The sequence below is a fragment of the Schistocerca piceifrons genome, chromosome 2 (assembly GCF_021461385.2).
Source record: "Schistocerca piceifrons isolate TAMUIC-IGC-003096 chromosome 2, iqSchPice1.1, whole genome shotgun sequence".
Classification (NCBI taxonomy): Eukaryota; Metazoa; Arthropoda; class Insecta; order Orthoptera; family Acrididae; genus Schistocerca; species Schistocerca piceifrons.
The window spans coordinates 154,320,739-154,338,182 of NC_060139.1; the positions used below are offsets into that span (position 1 = coordinate 154,320,739).

Sequence of the window (17,444 nt, forward strand, 5' to 3'; positions counted from 1 at the left end):
TAGACGTGTCCAGATAACTTCACAATCACACTCTACTTCGACCTCAGTAGACACAATATTTCTGTCAACTGCAATGAAGACACCACCTCCCATGGTGTCTAATCTGTCTTTCCAATACACGTTCCAACTCTAAATAAATATTTCAGAACTTCCTATCTCAGGGTTCAATCAGGCCTCAATCCCGAGAATAACTTGCGCGGCACATGCTTCCTGGAGGGAGTAAATTCAGGAACTTTATTCCGAACGCTCATGTTGCAGACGCTACTGGTGAGGGAAATTGGTTGGTAGCTGGAAGTAAAATGTTTGTCCTTACCAAGGGTTAGGTATGTGAATGTCAATGGCCTAACACAATAGTGACTGGGAAATATGCAATCTGCCCAAATGTGGTTACATGTAAGGAGGAGAAAGCATAGCCCATCAGGAGATAAGTGTTGCAACTTCAAAACTTGAATGCCCTCCGGTCCTGGAATGGATGACTGGGACAAAGAGAGTGCTTGTCTAAGCTCCCTCATAGTAAAAGCAGTATTGTGACATTCACCATTCTGGGAGTAGAAAGATACCATCCTTGCCTCAGCCACCCATTTTAGAGGAAAGAAGGCAGGTGGTAGTGGATGGAACTTGAAATGGGTAGTTTCATTAGTAACGGAATGACACTCAGTGATTGTTTTTGCTCTGTAAGTGTAGAAAAGACCAAGAATCATGATAAAATAAAAAATTTAATATTGTATTTTCTACACAAGCAAAGGAACACAGTTTATTTAATTTAATAGTTTAAGTTTCATTCACATAATGAGACTTACATAAAAAACACTCTGGTAACAGAATGACACAATTCAGATGTGCATATAGTTCTCATTTATAATGCAACAATAATTCAGCTCGGCCATTTGTTATTAAAGTTCACAAAAATTATAATGTGAAGAGGAATAAATGGGAAACAAAACGGCATAGACGACAAACGCATTAAACTAATATTTTACTGACAAAATAAAAAAAATCGCTGTTAACAGAATGACACTTAATACTAACAGAATGACACTTTCACTTGAAAATTACCAGTTGTATTCTACACTGTTGATCACATAGGGAAAATGGTACTTATTCCTCTGATCTATAGTAGGTGCAGCTAGTTTCTCTACAATTTAGTCTTTTTCCACCCAACATTTATTTTCCTTTGAGTGAAATGTAAATATCTTTCCATTTGCACTTGTTCTTTCTAAGAAATGAAATTTTGTAACCATCTTCAACAGAAATCACCTGCCCCACAAAAAATCTGATCTGTTTCTTCCAGCATAGGAAACCAAAGCAAAATCACCTTTATGCAAGCCTGTATGATTGATCAGGTCCTGGAAATTTTCTTTGGCTGAGGATCGCTCTTTGAAGTTGCGCACAAACCTCTGGGGAGATAGTGAGTAAAGCTGGTACTCAAAAGTATACGGAGCGATAGGTGTAACAGCATGGATGGTTTCGGTCTACGCAATTTTTGCAAAGTCCTCGGTCTATGCACTTTTTACAAAGTCCAGAGCCCCACATAGTATGTGTTTCCCAGCTTTGCAGATATTCCACATGGCACACTTTAAAGTTTCACCAATCCCATCCACAACACCTTTGCCAAGTGAAGTGGCAAAGAAGTCCCATGAAACATCTATTCCATAGTGTTCTCTGAAAAATGTCAAGTTGGCAAACAGGAAACACTGCTTAAATTGATTGGCTGCACCAACACTCATGAATGTGACAGATTCTATCTCTGGGTTCATAGATATAATGTGCTCTACAATCTTACTTAGAAAAGCATGCACTGAATATTTAATATGATCAAGTTCATCACTAATAACAGCACAAGAATATCCATCATTTTGTGAGTCCCAAACATATGCCACAAACAATTAGCTCTCTGGACTACATTCTGCAGTTGAACAGTATAATTTTCTGCAAAATCTACTTGCAAAAGATGTTCTTGTATGCAGAATTCTTTTGGTTTTCAAAAAAATGTGACTTATGTCTTTTAACAAATGTATGTTGTAAAAATTACAGTAGCAAGTTTGAAAAAGCATCAAGACTCTGACCAACACTACCATGAAATTCTTTCAGAGTGATTCGCTGGTTCACTATTTGCCTTTGGGTCCATTTGCTCAGCTTCTTCACTAAGTTCTCATCCAAAGAATATTTATCCTTCAAAGACACATTTGCACACATTCCACATTTGGACATCATGCGAACTTCTTTTCACTTGCGGAACAACCTCATTTATAGCTTTCAAAAGTAGCTTTACATTCTCGTGAAAGCGGCAGAGACAAACATTGTGCGGTGTATCCTGAAAGGTGCATACAAACTTTGATCTCAATGCACAGAACTTGGACAATTTTATTGGCATGTCTGGGAATTCCTCTTGATATATAGCATGTGCTTCTTTCAAGGTCACAATCATGTACCTCTTCAGGAGTTTGGTTTTTCCACTTTCCTTATCCTTCATTATCACATAATCTTTCATTCCAGGAGTTTGCCATGAAATCTCATCTCAAACTTGAAAAGTAGCAACAGGTTCTTCTGTATCTGTATTTCGGCACTGACTGATTTTTCACCTGTTGTTCGTTTACCAAAACTCCATGAGCAGCAGCTAATTCCAAGACAACTTTCTTGTACTTTCTTGGACTTCTAGGTAAACAAGTTTCCACACGTTTAACTGCTTTCCTTAATGTAGCTGTAGGTTTATATGGACTCTTGGTGCAGACGACACAAGCATCATCGCTATTGCCTTCACTACTGCCTCTAACTTTGTTTCTGAATTTTCTTTGATTAAGTTTCTCTTTTCTCTTTGTTCCTTAAGTTGAGCAGCAGTTAAAACTTTTGCCATTTCAGCCTTTTCCTTTTCCTGTCCTTTCTCTTAATCTCATCACTTAACCTTTCTCCTTGAGTCATGTCCAGTATTCTCTCATTTTCTCAGCTGATGAGAGAGGCATGATAACAACTGTAAAAATGAAATATCTTGTTTTAGAATTACTGTGGAAACAGTGTAATTGCTAGAAACAAGCCAATATCTATTTTAAATAAAAAATTCTGTTCCATATAGTGATCTTCTAACAACACAATACATAAAAATGTCTCATTATTTAGGCATAATACATAGTGACCTTCAAAGAAAATCAACATTCTGTTGCAGTACATAGTACGTCAGTTACTTCTTTTTCTATATGCAATATTGAGGTTTTCTTATAATTTGGTACTGCCATTGCTCCCCAGAGAAACCATAGGTTAGTGAATAAGAAATATGGTTTATCAAAATAATTAACTCCATTCTACATGTAGTATTCAGCCATTTAGTCATTTCATTGTAATCTTTACCAAAGAAGCTTATTAAATCCCCTTTCAGCAGTTACTCTTCAGATTCACTGAATATAAGTTCTTCTCTCTGAAAAACACATTCTCAGTTTGTGGGACTTCCCCCCCCCCCCCAAAAAAAAAGCTTTTACTAACAGTATAGCCGACATACAAAATTGCAATATAGCCAAAATACAAATGTATTTGCCTTACAACGCCTAAGGAATGTCAGGCAAATTCAGTTATAAACTATTGTCATTCCTTTACTCCATTTATGTCATTCCGTTACCGTTACAAAATGTTGTTTATAATGAATATTTTTTTTCTCTGCTGTGAGACTTTTATCTATCTCACAAATCTGTATTTGCATGCCTAATTACAGGATTCTATAATACTGCATTGACCCTGAAAAACAAATTTCTTTGGTAACAGAATGACATGAGATAACAATAAAAAATTAATCAGCCTGGGGACTTCACTAATTAAATAAAATCAATATCAGCGATCAAAATGTGCTGGCTTAAGATACCTTTCAACTTTTTCAGATATTTTCTGTTAATAAATTACTTTACAATGCACCACTGTAGTATTTTTGAAAACAAATTTCTTAGAAGCTCTAGAGACTTAAATTTAGACAAGTTATAAAGCCATTTGTTCAGTTCCAGCAGTTTTTAACATGAAAATTAAGCTTCAAATTGATAAATTTTATGTTTCAGCTAACAGTGCTGATAATCAGATTTATAATAAGAATATTTTTAATTTTAAGGTCTGCCTCCATGTTTTCACACAACAGCCCAAATGTCTGCAAAATATTGGCCCAAGGTGTGGAGATACCAAGAGGATCTACAATGACATTGTAGATGACATGTTGTGCTACTAAACAGCGAGACCTTCACAGGTGGTTGTCCAGATTACTGTCACACTGGTTCCTCTAATGCCAAGTAGCACATCCTCTTGAATTGATGCATGCCTGTATTCGTCGTGGCATACTAACCACAAGTTCATCAAGGCACTGTTGGTCCAGATTGTCCCACTCCTCAATGGCGATTTGGCGCAGATCCCTCAGAGTGGTTGGTGGGTCATGTCATCCATAAACAGCCCTTTCCAAACTATCCAAGGCATGTCTGATAGGGTTCACGTTTGGAGAACATGCTGGTCACTCTAGTTGAGCAATGTTGTTATCCAGGAGGAAGTCATTCACAAGATATGCACAATGGGGGTGCGAATTGTCGACCATGAAGACGAATGCCTCGCCAATATGCTGCTGATATGGTTGCACTATCGGTCGGAGGATGGCATTCATGTATTGTACAGCTGCTACAGCGCCTTCCATGGCCACCAGCAGTGTATGTCGGCCTCACACAATGCTACCCCAAAACATCAGGGAACCTCCACCTTGCTGCACTCACTGGACAGTGTGTTTAAGGCATTCAGCCTGACCGGGTTGCCTCCAAACACACCTCCGACGATTGTCTGGTTGAAGGCATATACGACACTCATCGGTGAAGAGAACTTGATGCCAATCCTAGGTGTTCCATTCTGCATGATGTTGGGCCCATCTGTACCGCGCTGCACGGTGTCCTGGTTGCAAAGATGGACCTCGCCATGGACGTCGGGAGAGAAGTTGAGCATCAACCAGCCTATTGCGCACAGTTTGAGTTGTAACACGATGTCCTGTGGCAGCATGAAAAGCATTATTCAACATGGTGGCATTGCTGTCAGGGTTTCTCCGGGCCACAATCCTTGGGTAGCAGCCATCCACCGTAGTAGTAGCCCTTGGGTGGCCTGAGCGTGTCATGTCATCGACAGTTCCTGTCTCTCTGCACCTCCTCCATGTCTCAATAACATTGCTTTGTTTCACTCGGAGACACCTGGACACTCCCCTTGCTGAGAGCCCTTCCTGGTGCAAAGTAACAATGCGGAGACGATCGAACCATGGTATTGAACCGTCTAGGCATGGTTGAACTATAGGCAACACAAGCCATGTACCTCCTTCCTGGTGGAATGACTGGAACTGATCAGCTATCAGACCCTCTCTGTCTAATAATAGCTGCTCATGCATGGTAGTTCGCATCTTTGGGCAGGTTTAGTGACATCTCTGAACAGTCAAAGGGATTGTGTCTGTGATACAATATCCACAGCCAATGTCTATCTTCAGGAGTTCTGGGAATTGGGATGATGCAAAACTTTTTTGATGCGTGTGTTGAAAGAGCTCTGGAAAGGAAGCCAACTAGCTTTTTTGCTGTCCCTGAAAATGCAGCAACACTGTGCACATAACTTTACAATGGATACAGTTCACCATCGTGGGTTTGCATTTTAAAAATGCGGAGAACTTGTCTCTGCAAGCAGATTGTGTCATGGAATGCCTCAGTCCACCATGGGAGGGGGTACGTTGCGGCGAGGAAGAGGTGCGAATTATGGAACATTCTGTGGCAGTAAGGATAGCGTTTGTATGGTATTCGACCTGATCATCAATTCAGGGGAAATGGTGTTCATCGAAAGGGGCTAGTGAGGAGTAGAGCTGCCAGTCAGCTATTGAAAGCTGCCAGTTGGTGGGATGCACTGATGGGATAGGCATTACTAAACAAATGACAAAGACGAAATGGTCATGCGAGTGTGTGTCGGAGAGAACAGACCACTCGAGATGATGAGCAAGCTGACCAGTACAGGTCAAAAATTCAAAACGGTCTGATGTGAAGTGTGGGAGGTGAAAGCAATCTTGAGGGAGTAATTTTGTTTCCTGGTGACAGGAAACAATTGGACAGTATGATCACAAGAGGAGCTGTAATTCAACCATATTGCATCTGATGTCACGAATGTTCCATTGGAGAATAACCATATCCAATGATACACAGGAAACAGGCCAAATAAGGAGGCAGTCACTGTGGTGGCTGCTGAGTGCCAGAATTCGAACGTACACAATAACCAGGTTCAGAGGCTGTAGGATCCTGGTCCATTAGTTCGACAGAGGTGTCGGTATTCACCTCCAATTGGCCAGCAGACTGGTTGTTGCGTCCCAGTGAAACGGAGGTTGGCTGGGTGAGGGTATTGTACGGTGACACCGTTGAAGAACAAACACTAAAGTGGAGAAGGAGAAGATTGTTTGCCTTTGTCTGACTGCTTAGAACCTTGGAGTTTGTCAGGTGCAGAGCTAGATGTTGGCTGCCTACAAGTGTGCAGAAAGTCCTTTTTGGATTTCCTTGCTTCTGCTTGCGAGGCAGGCAATTTTGATGGAGCAGGGGAAGGTTTGTTGGTATGGTGTGCACGCATAGCAGGTGAAGATTAGGGTGTGACCTTGGAGCTGGACGGTTTAACAACTGTGACACTAAACTGGAACTCACAAGTCTGCATAGCCATGTCTTTCGTAGGTCAGGGTGTAGTGAGAACTACACTATAATTGCCAGAGGGTAGTGTACAATGTTTGTGGGTAGTCAACATTTTCCAAGCAATGTTAGTAGGAACAGGTGTCTCACTAAAGTAGATTGGACATCATGGGTGGAAGCAGCATGATCACCCTTGGAATTGATATACTGAATGTAAGGACTTGGACATTCAACCTCATGAGCGTTCCTGCCACAGGTTATGCACTTGGCTGCATTTTCATGGGTGTGGTTGTAGTGCTGACATAGCAACACGTGGGATTCGGGATATATGGTCTGACAGTAATAGCTCCAAAGTCAGCCTTAATTTTTTATGGACGTACCACATGGTCAAAAGTGACTAATTCTTTGTCAATCCTTTTCCTGAAGCACTGAACTACAGTCACTCCCCAATCTGTGAGATAGGCAGTTACTTCAGCCTCGATCAAGCCATCAGGTGGCCGAGTGGACCTCTACTTTAACAGGAGCTGTGGAGATGTGTTGTATTACGCAGTTTCTGTGCTTGAAAAGCACTATCTGCCTCCAAAAGCAAGGTTCCATTACACAACCAAGAGCAGGACCTCACAGGACCGGCAATGGTATCTGCACCCATCTGAATAACAAATGGATTAAGTGTTGTGAAATTGTGACCGTCTTGGTGCACTTGGCACCACAAGGTACTGGTGGCTTTCGGGCACACCTCACTGTTCTTGACTTGTTAATTGTTATAATGTCAATGATAATTTGAATAGTTATTGAGTAATGAGTGGTGTTATTGTTACGCAAATAACACTATAGATTCCATGAAAGTGGACACAATTAAGAGTCAAGGGCCTAACTAAGATGTAGGCCTATGTACAGTTGCAATGGATTTACAAAAGTGATTTCTCTTGCTTTATTATGGCACAGTGGAATGTACTATTTATGGCATCTCTCAAATTACAGCTTTTGCATTCATGTTGGTGATAATCAAACAGATCACATGTTTCTCTGGCATGAGGCCTTGTGTGGTAGGGATTGGAATGAAATTGCTTCCTGTGTGCTCAAAGTCTTACATCAAAAATTACTTGTAAAAAGAAACTGATAATGTGGAGTGACACTCCTGTGGGCAGAACAAAAATAAGGTGGTGATATTTCTGTGAGTTTATCTAACAGCAAAAGGTTACTCTAAGGAAATAGAACGTAAGTTCTTATTGAATGGGCACTGTTTTATGTCTTGCAATCGTGATTTTGCTCGCACTGAAAAATGAAAAAGGCTAACTGTGTGTGTGAAGTTCCAAAAGATTTAGTTGGTCTCATCATTGAAGCTACACACAGAGCACCATTCACATTGACTATTATGCAGGAAACAGATTTTTGTGATTTTAAGTCAGCTGCTGACAAATATAAGAATTTCACCAATATGCATATTCCAAAAGCACTGTGGAACAGACTGACTGCTGAATAGCTATGGGTACTGCAAGTTCAGTTAACTCTTAATGCAACTGACAAGTCCAAGGAACATTACACCTCGAAAAGGGTCGTGACGCCTCCTGATCTTCAACAGGTGTAGCTGAAAACACCACACTGTGAATCTAGGTTGTCTGAAGGAAAGAGAAGGGATTTAGCTAAAATGATTTCATTTGTGAAAGAGGAGAACAAGTGGTTTCACAAGAACCTTAAGAAATGAGTGAAAATGGGCATGATGGCTCTTGTATCATTGTTTATGTTAAAGCCATTGTATACAGAACATTTCATTTTCTCCCAATTTTGTATTGTTTTGTTCTTAACCCTAATAATGTTGAACAAAAACCCATCTATGAAAAGAAAACTGTGCAGTTTTTTTGTTTGTGTACTGATCCCCTACTTTTATACCGCTATTGTGGAAGTGCTATGTGCATTTTGTTGATTATCTCTAAATCAGTTTTTTGGCACTTGACACATTATTTTCTTATGTGCCACGTGCATCAATGACTTTCCAGACATTATAAGATATTTAGAAAATGTTGCTTTGCTGATGACAACCACATCATAATCATCGATAAAACAGATGAACTGTTCGAGAGAGCAAATGAAATCCTCAAGAACTTTTATGAGTAGGCAGTATTTCATAAATTAAGATTTAACAAAAAGAAAATAATCAGTATGCACTTCAGCATAAACAGGGAAAACAATTCTGTCACTTTAATCACAGATGATAAATCTATCAGTCGTGTAACATAAGCTTTTTGGGATGAGTATTGATTGTTAAGATGGAATGAATACATAAAGATAAGGGAAAAAAGGAATGTCATCAGCACATTTTGATCTTACGGTTTTATCATTAATTTGTAATAGCCAATGCTATGGGATTCTTTTCTGCGGATTGAAGGAACAAAACATGGACACAATTTTGAAACTGCAAAAAAGGGCCATAAGAATAAAAATGAGAAGTGGCAGTCAGACTCATTCTAAACAGCTATTTAGAAAACTGGGTATCCTTAACGCATCATGTGAGTACCTGCAACAACCTGTTGTGTATAGTAGGAAAAACATTACTAGTGCACCACTAATAGTTCCATAAACTGTCATGGTACAAGAGCCAGTTTGGACAAACAAACAAAAAATTCAAAACAGTGTTTTCTATCAGTGAATAAAATTATACACATAAAAAATTCAAAACAGCATTTTCTATCAGTGAATAAAATTGTGTAATAAACTCCCTGAGGAAATGGAAAAGATCACTAAAATATACCTGTTTAAAAAGGCAGATTCACAAGTAATACAGAATGGTGTTACAAAATTAAAGCTTACTCCGAGGATCAGACTAATGGTTAATAATGAAAGGGGATAACTACAAGAACCTGTCACATTGCAATACCTGATCATGATGTTAAACCTTTACAAGAAAATCATGATCCAAGATCTGAAGTGCATGAGGAAACACCCATGCTCCCATGATGAGTGGTATATTGAACTTGGGAGAATGACAAGACATTATAATTCTCCCTGGTTCAATATGTCACTCATCATAAGGGCAGGGTCTGTTTCTTCAATTTTTCAGATGGACTGACATAAAGACGTGAATGGGGAATAATTGAAGGCCTGGTGTCACCTTCCTGAACAGACTGGTTTAGTGTAAAAGGCACAGCAGCATCTTCATATCCAGGAGTCACCAGTATGTGTCCTTAGCATATGCAGTGATGAAGATAAAAAGTATGTTTAATGCCATAAGTTAACTGAAACAAATTTTAAATAAATCAAAGAATGCTTGAGACTTTTCAGTGGTATGCCACCTCACTTTGTATGCTCATTTCAGAGTTACTAAGTTTACAGATTATAATAATGACTAAGAAAGGACGCATGTGAAAACCTGTGTAGAAGGATGTGAATTTTTATTAAAGTGTGATTAGTGAAAACAACATCGTGATATAAGCTTGGGATCATGATATATTGGAATTTTGACTGAGTGTAATAATTGGAATTGGTGGTAGCTGAAAACGGCCCCAGGAAGCCATTGTCACACAGTAGGAAGAAGGCACAAGCGAACAAATGTGAATCATCATGCCAGGAGTTACAGGTGTGCTCTTGGGAAGTTTGGAAGGCTGGTGTAAGAATACCAGCAGGGAGAAAAATAAAAATACTGTATAGTTGTCAAGAACGCCCTCTACAGATGGAACAGACCAACTCAGTGAAGCACACAGAGGAAAAATAGTCCACCATAAAATCACATATTGTCAGAGTTAGTAAGTAGGGGAAATTAATTCACATCGCATACTGAGAGTGTCTTAAATAGAGTAGTTGAATTAGGCCATTATATTACAAGAAGCATTAATATATCTAACTTAGATTTTCTAACATTAATCCTGCAGGCCAGAAACATTAGCAGTGGGGTAGATGAGTGCTGTTCACAGAGAATGCACTGGATGTTGGAAGAGGTGAGACCTGACTCAAATGGCAGCTTCAACTCTGTGGCATGATAAGCTTTATTAACAATGCCTAATTAAGTACAGCTATGTAGGCAGTGATTTTGACTGGTGTTGATGCAGTATACTTTGATTGCGATAATGTACAAAGACCTAGATGACGACAGATAGTGAGAAAAGTGTATGCCGTACAATACGCCATCACTCCAACACATGTTGGTAAGTGGAACAATGTGGACTATCTGGTTGTTTCCACCTCAGTGTTGTGACTGCGGTGTAGCTAATGACCTCTGGCTCACGACAGCGAATTTAGATGATACAGTGCCTCAGAGAATATTATATTGTGTAACTGGTTAACCTCTGTTGATGCTAGTCAATTGTCAGGATGAGCATTACCGCAAAGGGCATTTGATTCTAAAGCATTATGTCAGGGTGAAAAACACTAAATAAATTACTTTTTCTCTCTTAACAACATGTGGGCAGGGTGGGTTCTTCCTTGGCTCAGGTATGAGGTAGAATGAAACAGCGTTTTTAACACAAGATAACTTTTATTGGAAGATTCGTACAATGGTTTTGCTTACTGGATTGTTCTGGCTGGGAGAGCGGCAGCTGTTGTTTGCGAAGCCTTCTGCTTGCGTGAGCGGCAGCGCCTGATTACGCGTGGCGGTGTGGATCTCGTGTCGCTGTTTTGCCCAGTTGACTGGAGACGCGCATTGTGAGGTGGCCCGTTTAATTATTGAGAATGAAGTCGTGAATCGGATGGTGATACCTTGGATGTGGCGTCCCAGTGTTTCTCTTCTCTAGGCGGCCGCGTGTGTTGTGCGTCGGCCAGCAGAGCGGCGCGGCAGGGAAAGGCCAGTGTCCTGGACTCGAACAACGGACTCCAGCTTGCCAGTCTTTGGCTGTCAGATCTTCATCACCAGCTCACAGGTGACTGCTGATGTGAGGCCGTCTCCTTCCCGTCCTCACGAGTCACCCGGGTACGTAAAAATCAGTCTTCAAATACCTTCAAACTTCTGTCTTCTGGCGGCGAGGCTGCTGCTTGCTATTCCATTACAGCGGCAGACTTGGTGCTTCTGTGTACGATGTAGTCTCTTCCTGCATGACGGTCTTCAGCACCGACTGAACTGTACTGGAACTGAAAACTACTGTCGGGCCCACTGCGTCTCGCGTATTTATTTACTTCAGTTCACTGGAGGTGGACGACTTCACGGTCATTGCCTCTTCTGTCACATTGAAAAGCTTCTTGAAGATTCTTCTTAACGTCAATCATTGGCTCTTGGAATGTAGGCGAGGGCCTTTGATCACATGTGACAATTAAGAAACATGTGAGCCAATCGGGTGATGACCTGACGGCTGAATCGACAGCTTCCGCTTATGTGGGGAGGGCGATGGCTTCTCCTGAATGTGCTGACTTGCAAGCACCGGCCGTTGCCACTGCTGCTCTGCTCACTGTTTGCCAGTGTGTAACTCTTCTAAACTAACTAAGTTTTTCATTCTAATTTCTACTTCACTTCACATTGATTCCACTAATTTATTTACCTATCTTAAGTACCACTCAACAATTGCTTATTGCCAGTAGATCCACAACTATTCTGGCATTGTGGTTTTAAGTCCCTTGTGGCACAAAGCATAAACTATATGCCAAACAATATAGCAGTGTCGTAGTGGTTAGAAATGTAAATTCATTCTTGGTGGTAGTGCCATGTTGATTGGCAGTAGATGTGGTGGTGCGAGCTCCGTGAATTCTGCTAAATGCACTTGCAACTTTGCATAATTGCTCTAACATAGCATACAAACAACTGCACTACAAGAGAGGGCAGGCAAGGTTAACAGGTCAAGTACATGCAGATGAACTTCGAGGATACAGTACCAACAGGTAGGTCTGTGTTACAACTAAGTTAAGCTCCCACTTCCTCGTACAGGCAGTGGGTTCCACAGTATGTTGTTGATTAGTGTTTGGCATTTATTTTCTCTCTATATAAATCAATGTAGCTTGTTCTGATTAACACCAAAAGGGGCTATCTCCTTTTAAGTTTTAACACAGAGGATATAACATATTCCACTGAATGAAGAAGTGCAGCTGTTAAGACACTGACCTTATATTCGGGAGGATGTTGTTTACTCTTTCCTGCCACCCTGGTTTAGGCTTTCCTAAATTATTTCAGGCAACTGCAGGGATGGCTACTTCATCAAGTCCCATCCTCAAAAAGAAACTTATGTACAGTACTGTATTCTGTGTGTGTGTGTGTGTGTGTGTGTGTGTGTGTGTGTGTGTATTTTTAATCCATTTAGTTTCATTGATAATTCCTATATCATAGTGAAATGATGCTTTGACGAGTAAATAAATTATCTTCATGAACCCCTGAAAAATACAAAATAACTCAGGAACATTCTCCCACCACTAGTACTCATTAGGATGAGCCCGCAAGACAAAAAAGTGTCTTCTATCCCTCGCCACAACACATTTAACTGACCTCAAATACCCCTCAATAGTATTTGTACAAGCACAGTCGCATAATTTTAAACTATACTACGCAATTAACTACAAGGTGGTTGTAAGCCCTCCATCCCAACCCTTCAATGTGAAGCAAATCCACCTGACATGTTCCTACACCGTCTCTCAAACATAGAGCCCTACATCGCGTCCCCCCCGCCCCTCAATAGGACCACTACATTTAATTAATTACACACACACACACACACACCAACAAAATGAAAACTAATCAACCAGAGTACACTCACTAACACCTGTTTTGAGCATAGCACGCTCCACCAAAGACTCTCGATAAATCTCATAGATAACATCACTAATACGCTTAAACTGAACTTCGATTTCTCAAACTAAGTATCATGCCCGATGGACCTCATAACACAAAAACTGATTCATATTTACAGCAACTGCAAGAACGCTTTAGTATCAAATAACATTCAGTTATTTTGTTGGCTGACATGAAGATGATGAATTTTTCCATAGTAACTTTGCAAAAAAGGTAAAAGGAAAAATGGAACTCAGCTCCACAAGATTTATTTGCTGCTTTAATTGACAGTGGGCAACTGACAATGATAACCAAAACATAATGAAACATATTCTTAGAAGGGACATTAAAGGTGAAATTATTGATATAGAAGTCACCAAAGAATAGGATTTTTTAAAAAAGATATTATCATAAACTGTGCAAAGAATTTAACCTCAAGTTAATGTTCACAACTTCTAAAAAATTTGCAAGAGAACAGAAAACATGGAGTGGCAAATCCACATTTAGGGGAATTTCAGATTGACCATATGACCGCCTCATTTCACAACATCGAAAGAATTAAATAAAATTCTCCCACAGAACAGGAAATTATCACCAAAATGTAAACCCTTAAGAATAGATACAGAACAGCAGAATGCTAAGAAAAAGATTTTCAAGAAAAACTTTATATATTATAATCATAAGGTTCCAATGAAATTCAATGGGTTAATTGAACCAAACTACTCGAATGACCCACTTTTCTTACTTTACAAGGACTTCCAGGAAAGACGAAAACTGAAGGCTGGCCTTAAATAATCACGAAAACTGTAGGATGCTGTCAAAATACTTTCAGAAACTTTTATACTGTGAAGAACTGAAGGAAAAATTCCCAAAACTTTTCCACAACATAAAACTGAAGACTCCCAACAGTCAAATTTTGGAGGAAATTCCACAAATTATTGAAGAACTAAAAACCAACAAAGCTCTAGGGAATTACAACATTGTAGCAGGAATGTGGAAAAATGCAGATGACTGAACTGTTAAGTGGCTACAAAAGGGAATTGGAAACATCTGAGAGACTTACCAGGAGATTTGAAAACAGTACATATTCATACATTAAACAAAAAGTGGGTCAAAACAGAGGCCAAGAAAAATATTCACTACTAGTCCTCAGCTCTGACCAGTTAATAGCTGCTGTGGCATCACATCTGGTGCATATTTTTACAGTTTCGTTTTTATTTGATAAAGCCAAGCAATGAGCAATGAGAAAACCTTGTTGTAGTGAGAGACTGGTTGCAAGTTGTCGAAGCCAACAAAAGTGAAAGATAAAAATTTGGTTGTTGTGGCAAACTGATCTGTAGCTCACCCTGTTTGAAAAACTCACCACTGATATCACGTTATAAATGCCGTGTTGCTTACAAAGTTTGCTGCATGTTTCCCACATCACTCATCAGAGCTGAAAAGCTGATGACTAGTATTGAATATAACTTTTTAACCAAAATATATGTAGACAATTACTGAGGGATATCACTCCTCCTGGTGATGTATAAAACTATCTTTGCAAAATAGGTTAAACAATCCAATGGCAGAAAAATTAGGGAATACTAGGGAGGGTTTTGGAGAGGAAGACTGTGTGTCAAACAAGTACTCAACCCTAAAACTCTTAATCAGGTGTAAGAAACTTCAAGCCCCAATCAGCACGCACGCACGCACGCACACACACACACACAACACACACACTATTCCTAGAAGAATTTGGAGACGACAATAAAACCTTGGCAAATCATTAAGCAAACTTTGACTAGCAAAATTTCCTAAGTTAAATTTGTAATGGAAATATCGAAACATTTCAAAATTAAAATAGGCATGTGGGATGGATTGTCTCCATTATTATTCATTTGTGTTTTAAAGAAAGTAGTATGAGTATGGATAAAAAGAACAGAAGAAGTGGGAATAAATAATGTTGAAAATCGGAAGAAAGAGAACCTTGAAATTGACTTGTTTTGCTACTGATTTAGCAATCATAGCAGGAAGTTGTGGAAAAAGGTGGATTACAAATTTCATTTGAAAAACTGTATACATGACCAACATTAAAGACAATGTACTGGGATCAAGATATGGAACAATTAAGAAACTTTCACTATTTAAATACTTCAGAGAAATAATTCAGCCAAGTACTCTGGGCAAAGCAGCTAACTCAAACAGAGCCAAAAAATGGAGTCAGCATTTCACTTAAAAAAAAAGATGTACCATAAAAATATTAATACATTAATGCAAGCTGAAGCATCACAATGTGGTGAGTAACCCAGAAAAGTGAGTGCCTTCATGCCTCTGAATGCCTCACCATAAACACAGCCAAACAGTTTAATAATTTGGAGAAGAAATATCAAATAACAATTTGAAAAATTTGGGGTACAAAGTATGAACATGGGATTTTAAAATTAAGAATTAACAAGGAAGTGTACAAAAAAACTGAAAATTGATACAATGAGAAAGTGAAGCGCTGCATTTTACAACCAATTAAAAAGAGTGGATAACAAGGGGTTGACAATAAAACAAATGTCATAGGTTATGGAAGATAAGAAAGATCTACAACAGTTGGGAAAAACAATCAAACACGTAGAAAACATACAAGAATCCGAGGATTAAAACACAAAAGAGAGATGGAACGTTTTCAAAATATAGAAGAGAGCAACAAAGATCAAGAATGCAGACGTACTGGAAAAGAATATGATGTAGCCTAAATACAACAACAACAACAACAATGGGATAACTAGTAAAGCCACAATATTTAACACTTGACGACGAGGATATACTTCCAAAATCATACTGAGAGTAAATTTTACATTGCGGAATACATGATTTCGGGATAGTTATATAACAACTATGATATTATAACAAAATTTTCTCAATTGTGCTGACAAACTGTCAAGAATCTGAATCTCAGCAGCTGCTCTATGATGCCCCTCTTCCCAATTACGAGCCAACCAACACCTCGAGTATCTAACCGCAAGCCAAATTCTGTAACTACGCAGCACATTCAGAGCCAAATGGCAGCTTTGTATTAAAACTGATATTAGTATACCAACAAGGCACCAACACAAAGCGGGAACTTGAAACCAAAAGTTACAGATTCCCGGAAAGAGTGAAGAGGAAATGTAGTTGTTACTAAAAATCGAAAGGATAGTAGCTGCGCAACATAGTGATAAATACTGCCGACAAAAACTTGGGTGAATTAGATGACTGGACTTCTTATCCGTTAAACAACTGATAGTCTCAAGTCAAATGAAACCAGAGATTTAAAAGAAATAGCAGTAAGTTACAAGAAGCTTCGTTACTTTTTGGTTGACAATCATTTATAACATTATGGAATATCTGACCTGCTGTCACATTCTCTTCTGGATCTCCAGTTGAAAGCACACTCTCTGATCCAGTAAGTGTTTTATCTCCATCATTTTCTGTCACGTCTTGCGAGTTACCTAACATAAAAATTACAATTGCTCGTTCAACTTGTTTCTGTTTGTGAATCCATCCACTGCACATTCCACTTTCTTCATCAATACTCACCCGTATTACTCATTCTTCAGCACAAATTAAACGACTTGTCGCCTCCAGTACCAGGAACGGCAGGTAGGCCTCAAACACAGTAAACGAAAACTTTATTCGCTACTTTGTTTACAATTGCTTGTGCTATCATCCAACGATTATTACAGCAGTTAACTGACGACATGTAAACAGATAAAACCTTACATGAAACTTCTGTGAGTTTCAGTTCAAGAAGCCAAAGATCACTGCTGCATGAAGTTTATTAATGACCGAAGCAAACTTCATAATGGATATTCTTGATCAATTTTATGTGATAACTGCTGATATGCGAAACAACATTTATTCACTACCGAAAATCCTACAAACAAACCCCTAAGAGAATGAAACTTCCTGGCAGATTAAAACTGTGTGCCGGACCAAGACTCGAACTCGGGACCTTTGCCTTTCGCTGGCAAATGCTCTACCATCTGAGCTACCCAAGGACAACTCACGATCCAGAATCTTTTTCACTTTCAGACACCTTGTTTCTTTGGTGGAAGAACACTCAATGCTAAAGCTCCAAGTCTTCATGGGACGTCTGGAATTTGTCACAAAAACAA

At 39.3% G+C, this 17,444-nt stretch overlaps 1 protein-coding gene across 1 annotated transcript in view; it reads right to left on the minus strand.

Annotated features, from left to right (window-relative positions):
- The window catches only part of LOC124776268 (protein phosphatase 1 regulatory subunit 7), an 80,165-nt gene extending 63,111 nt beyond the window's left edge, over positions 1-17,054 (minus strand). Inside the window, exons 1-2 of the mRNA XM_047251168.1 lie at positions 16,867-17,054; positions 16,680-16,778 (exon numbers count right to left, since the gene is read on the minus strand). Coding sequence (XP_047107124.1) covers positions 16,680-16,778; positions 16,867-16,879 — 112 coding nt within the window. The 5' untranslated portion in view covers positions 16,880-17,054. The remainder of the gene's footprint in view (positions 1-16,679; positions 16,779-16,866) is intronic.
- Positions 17,055-17,444: the final 390 nt, after the last annotated feature.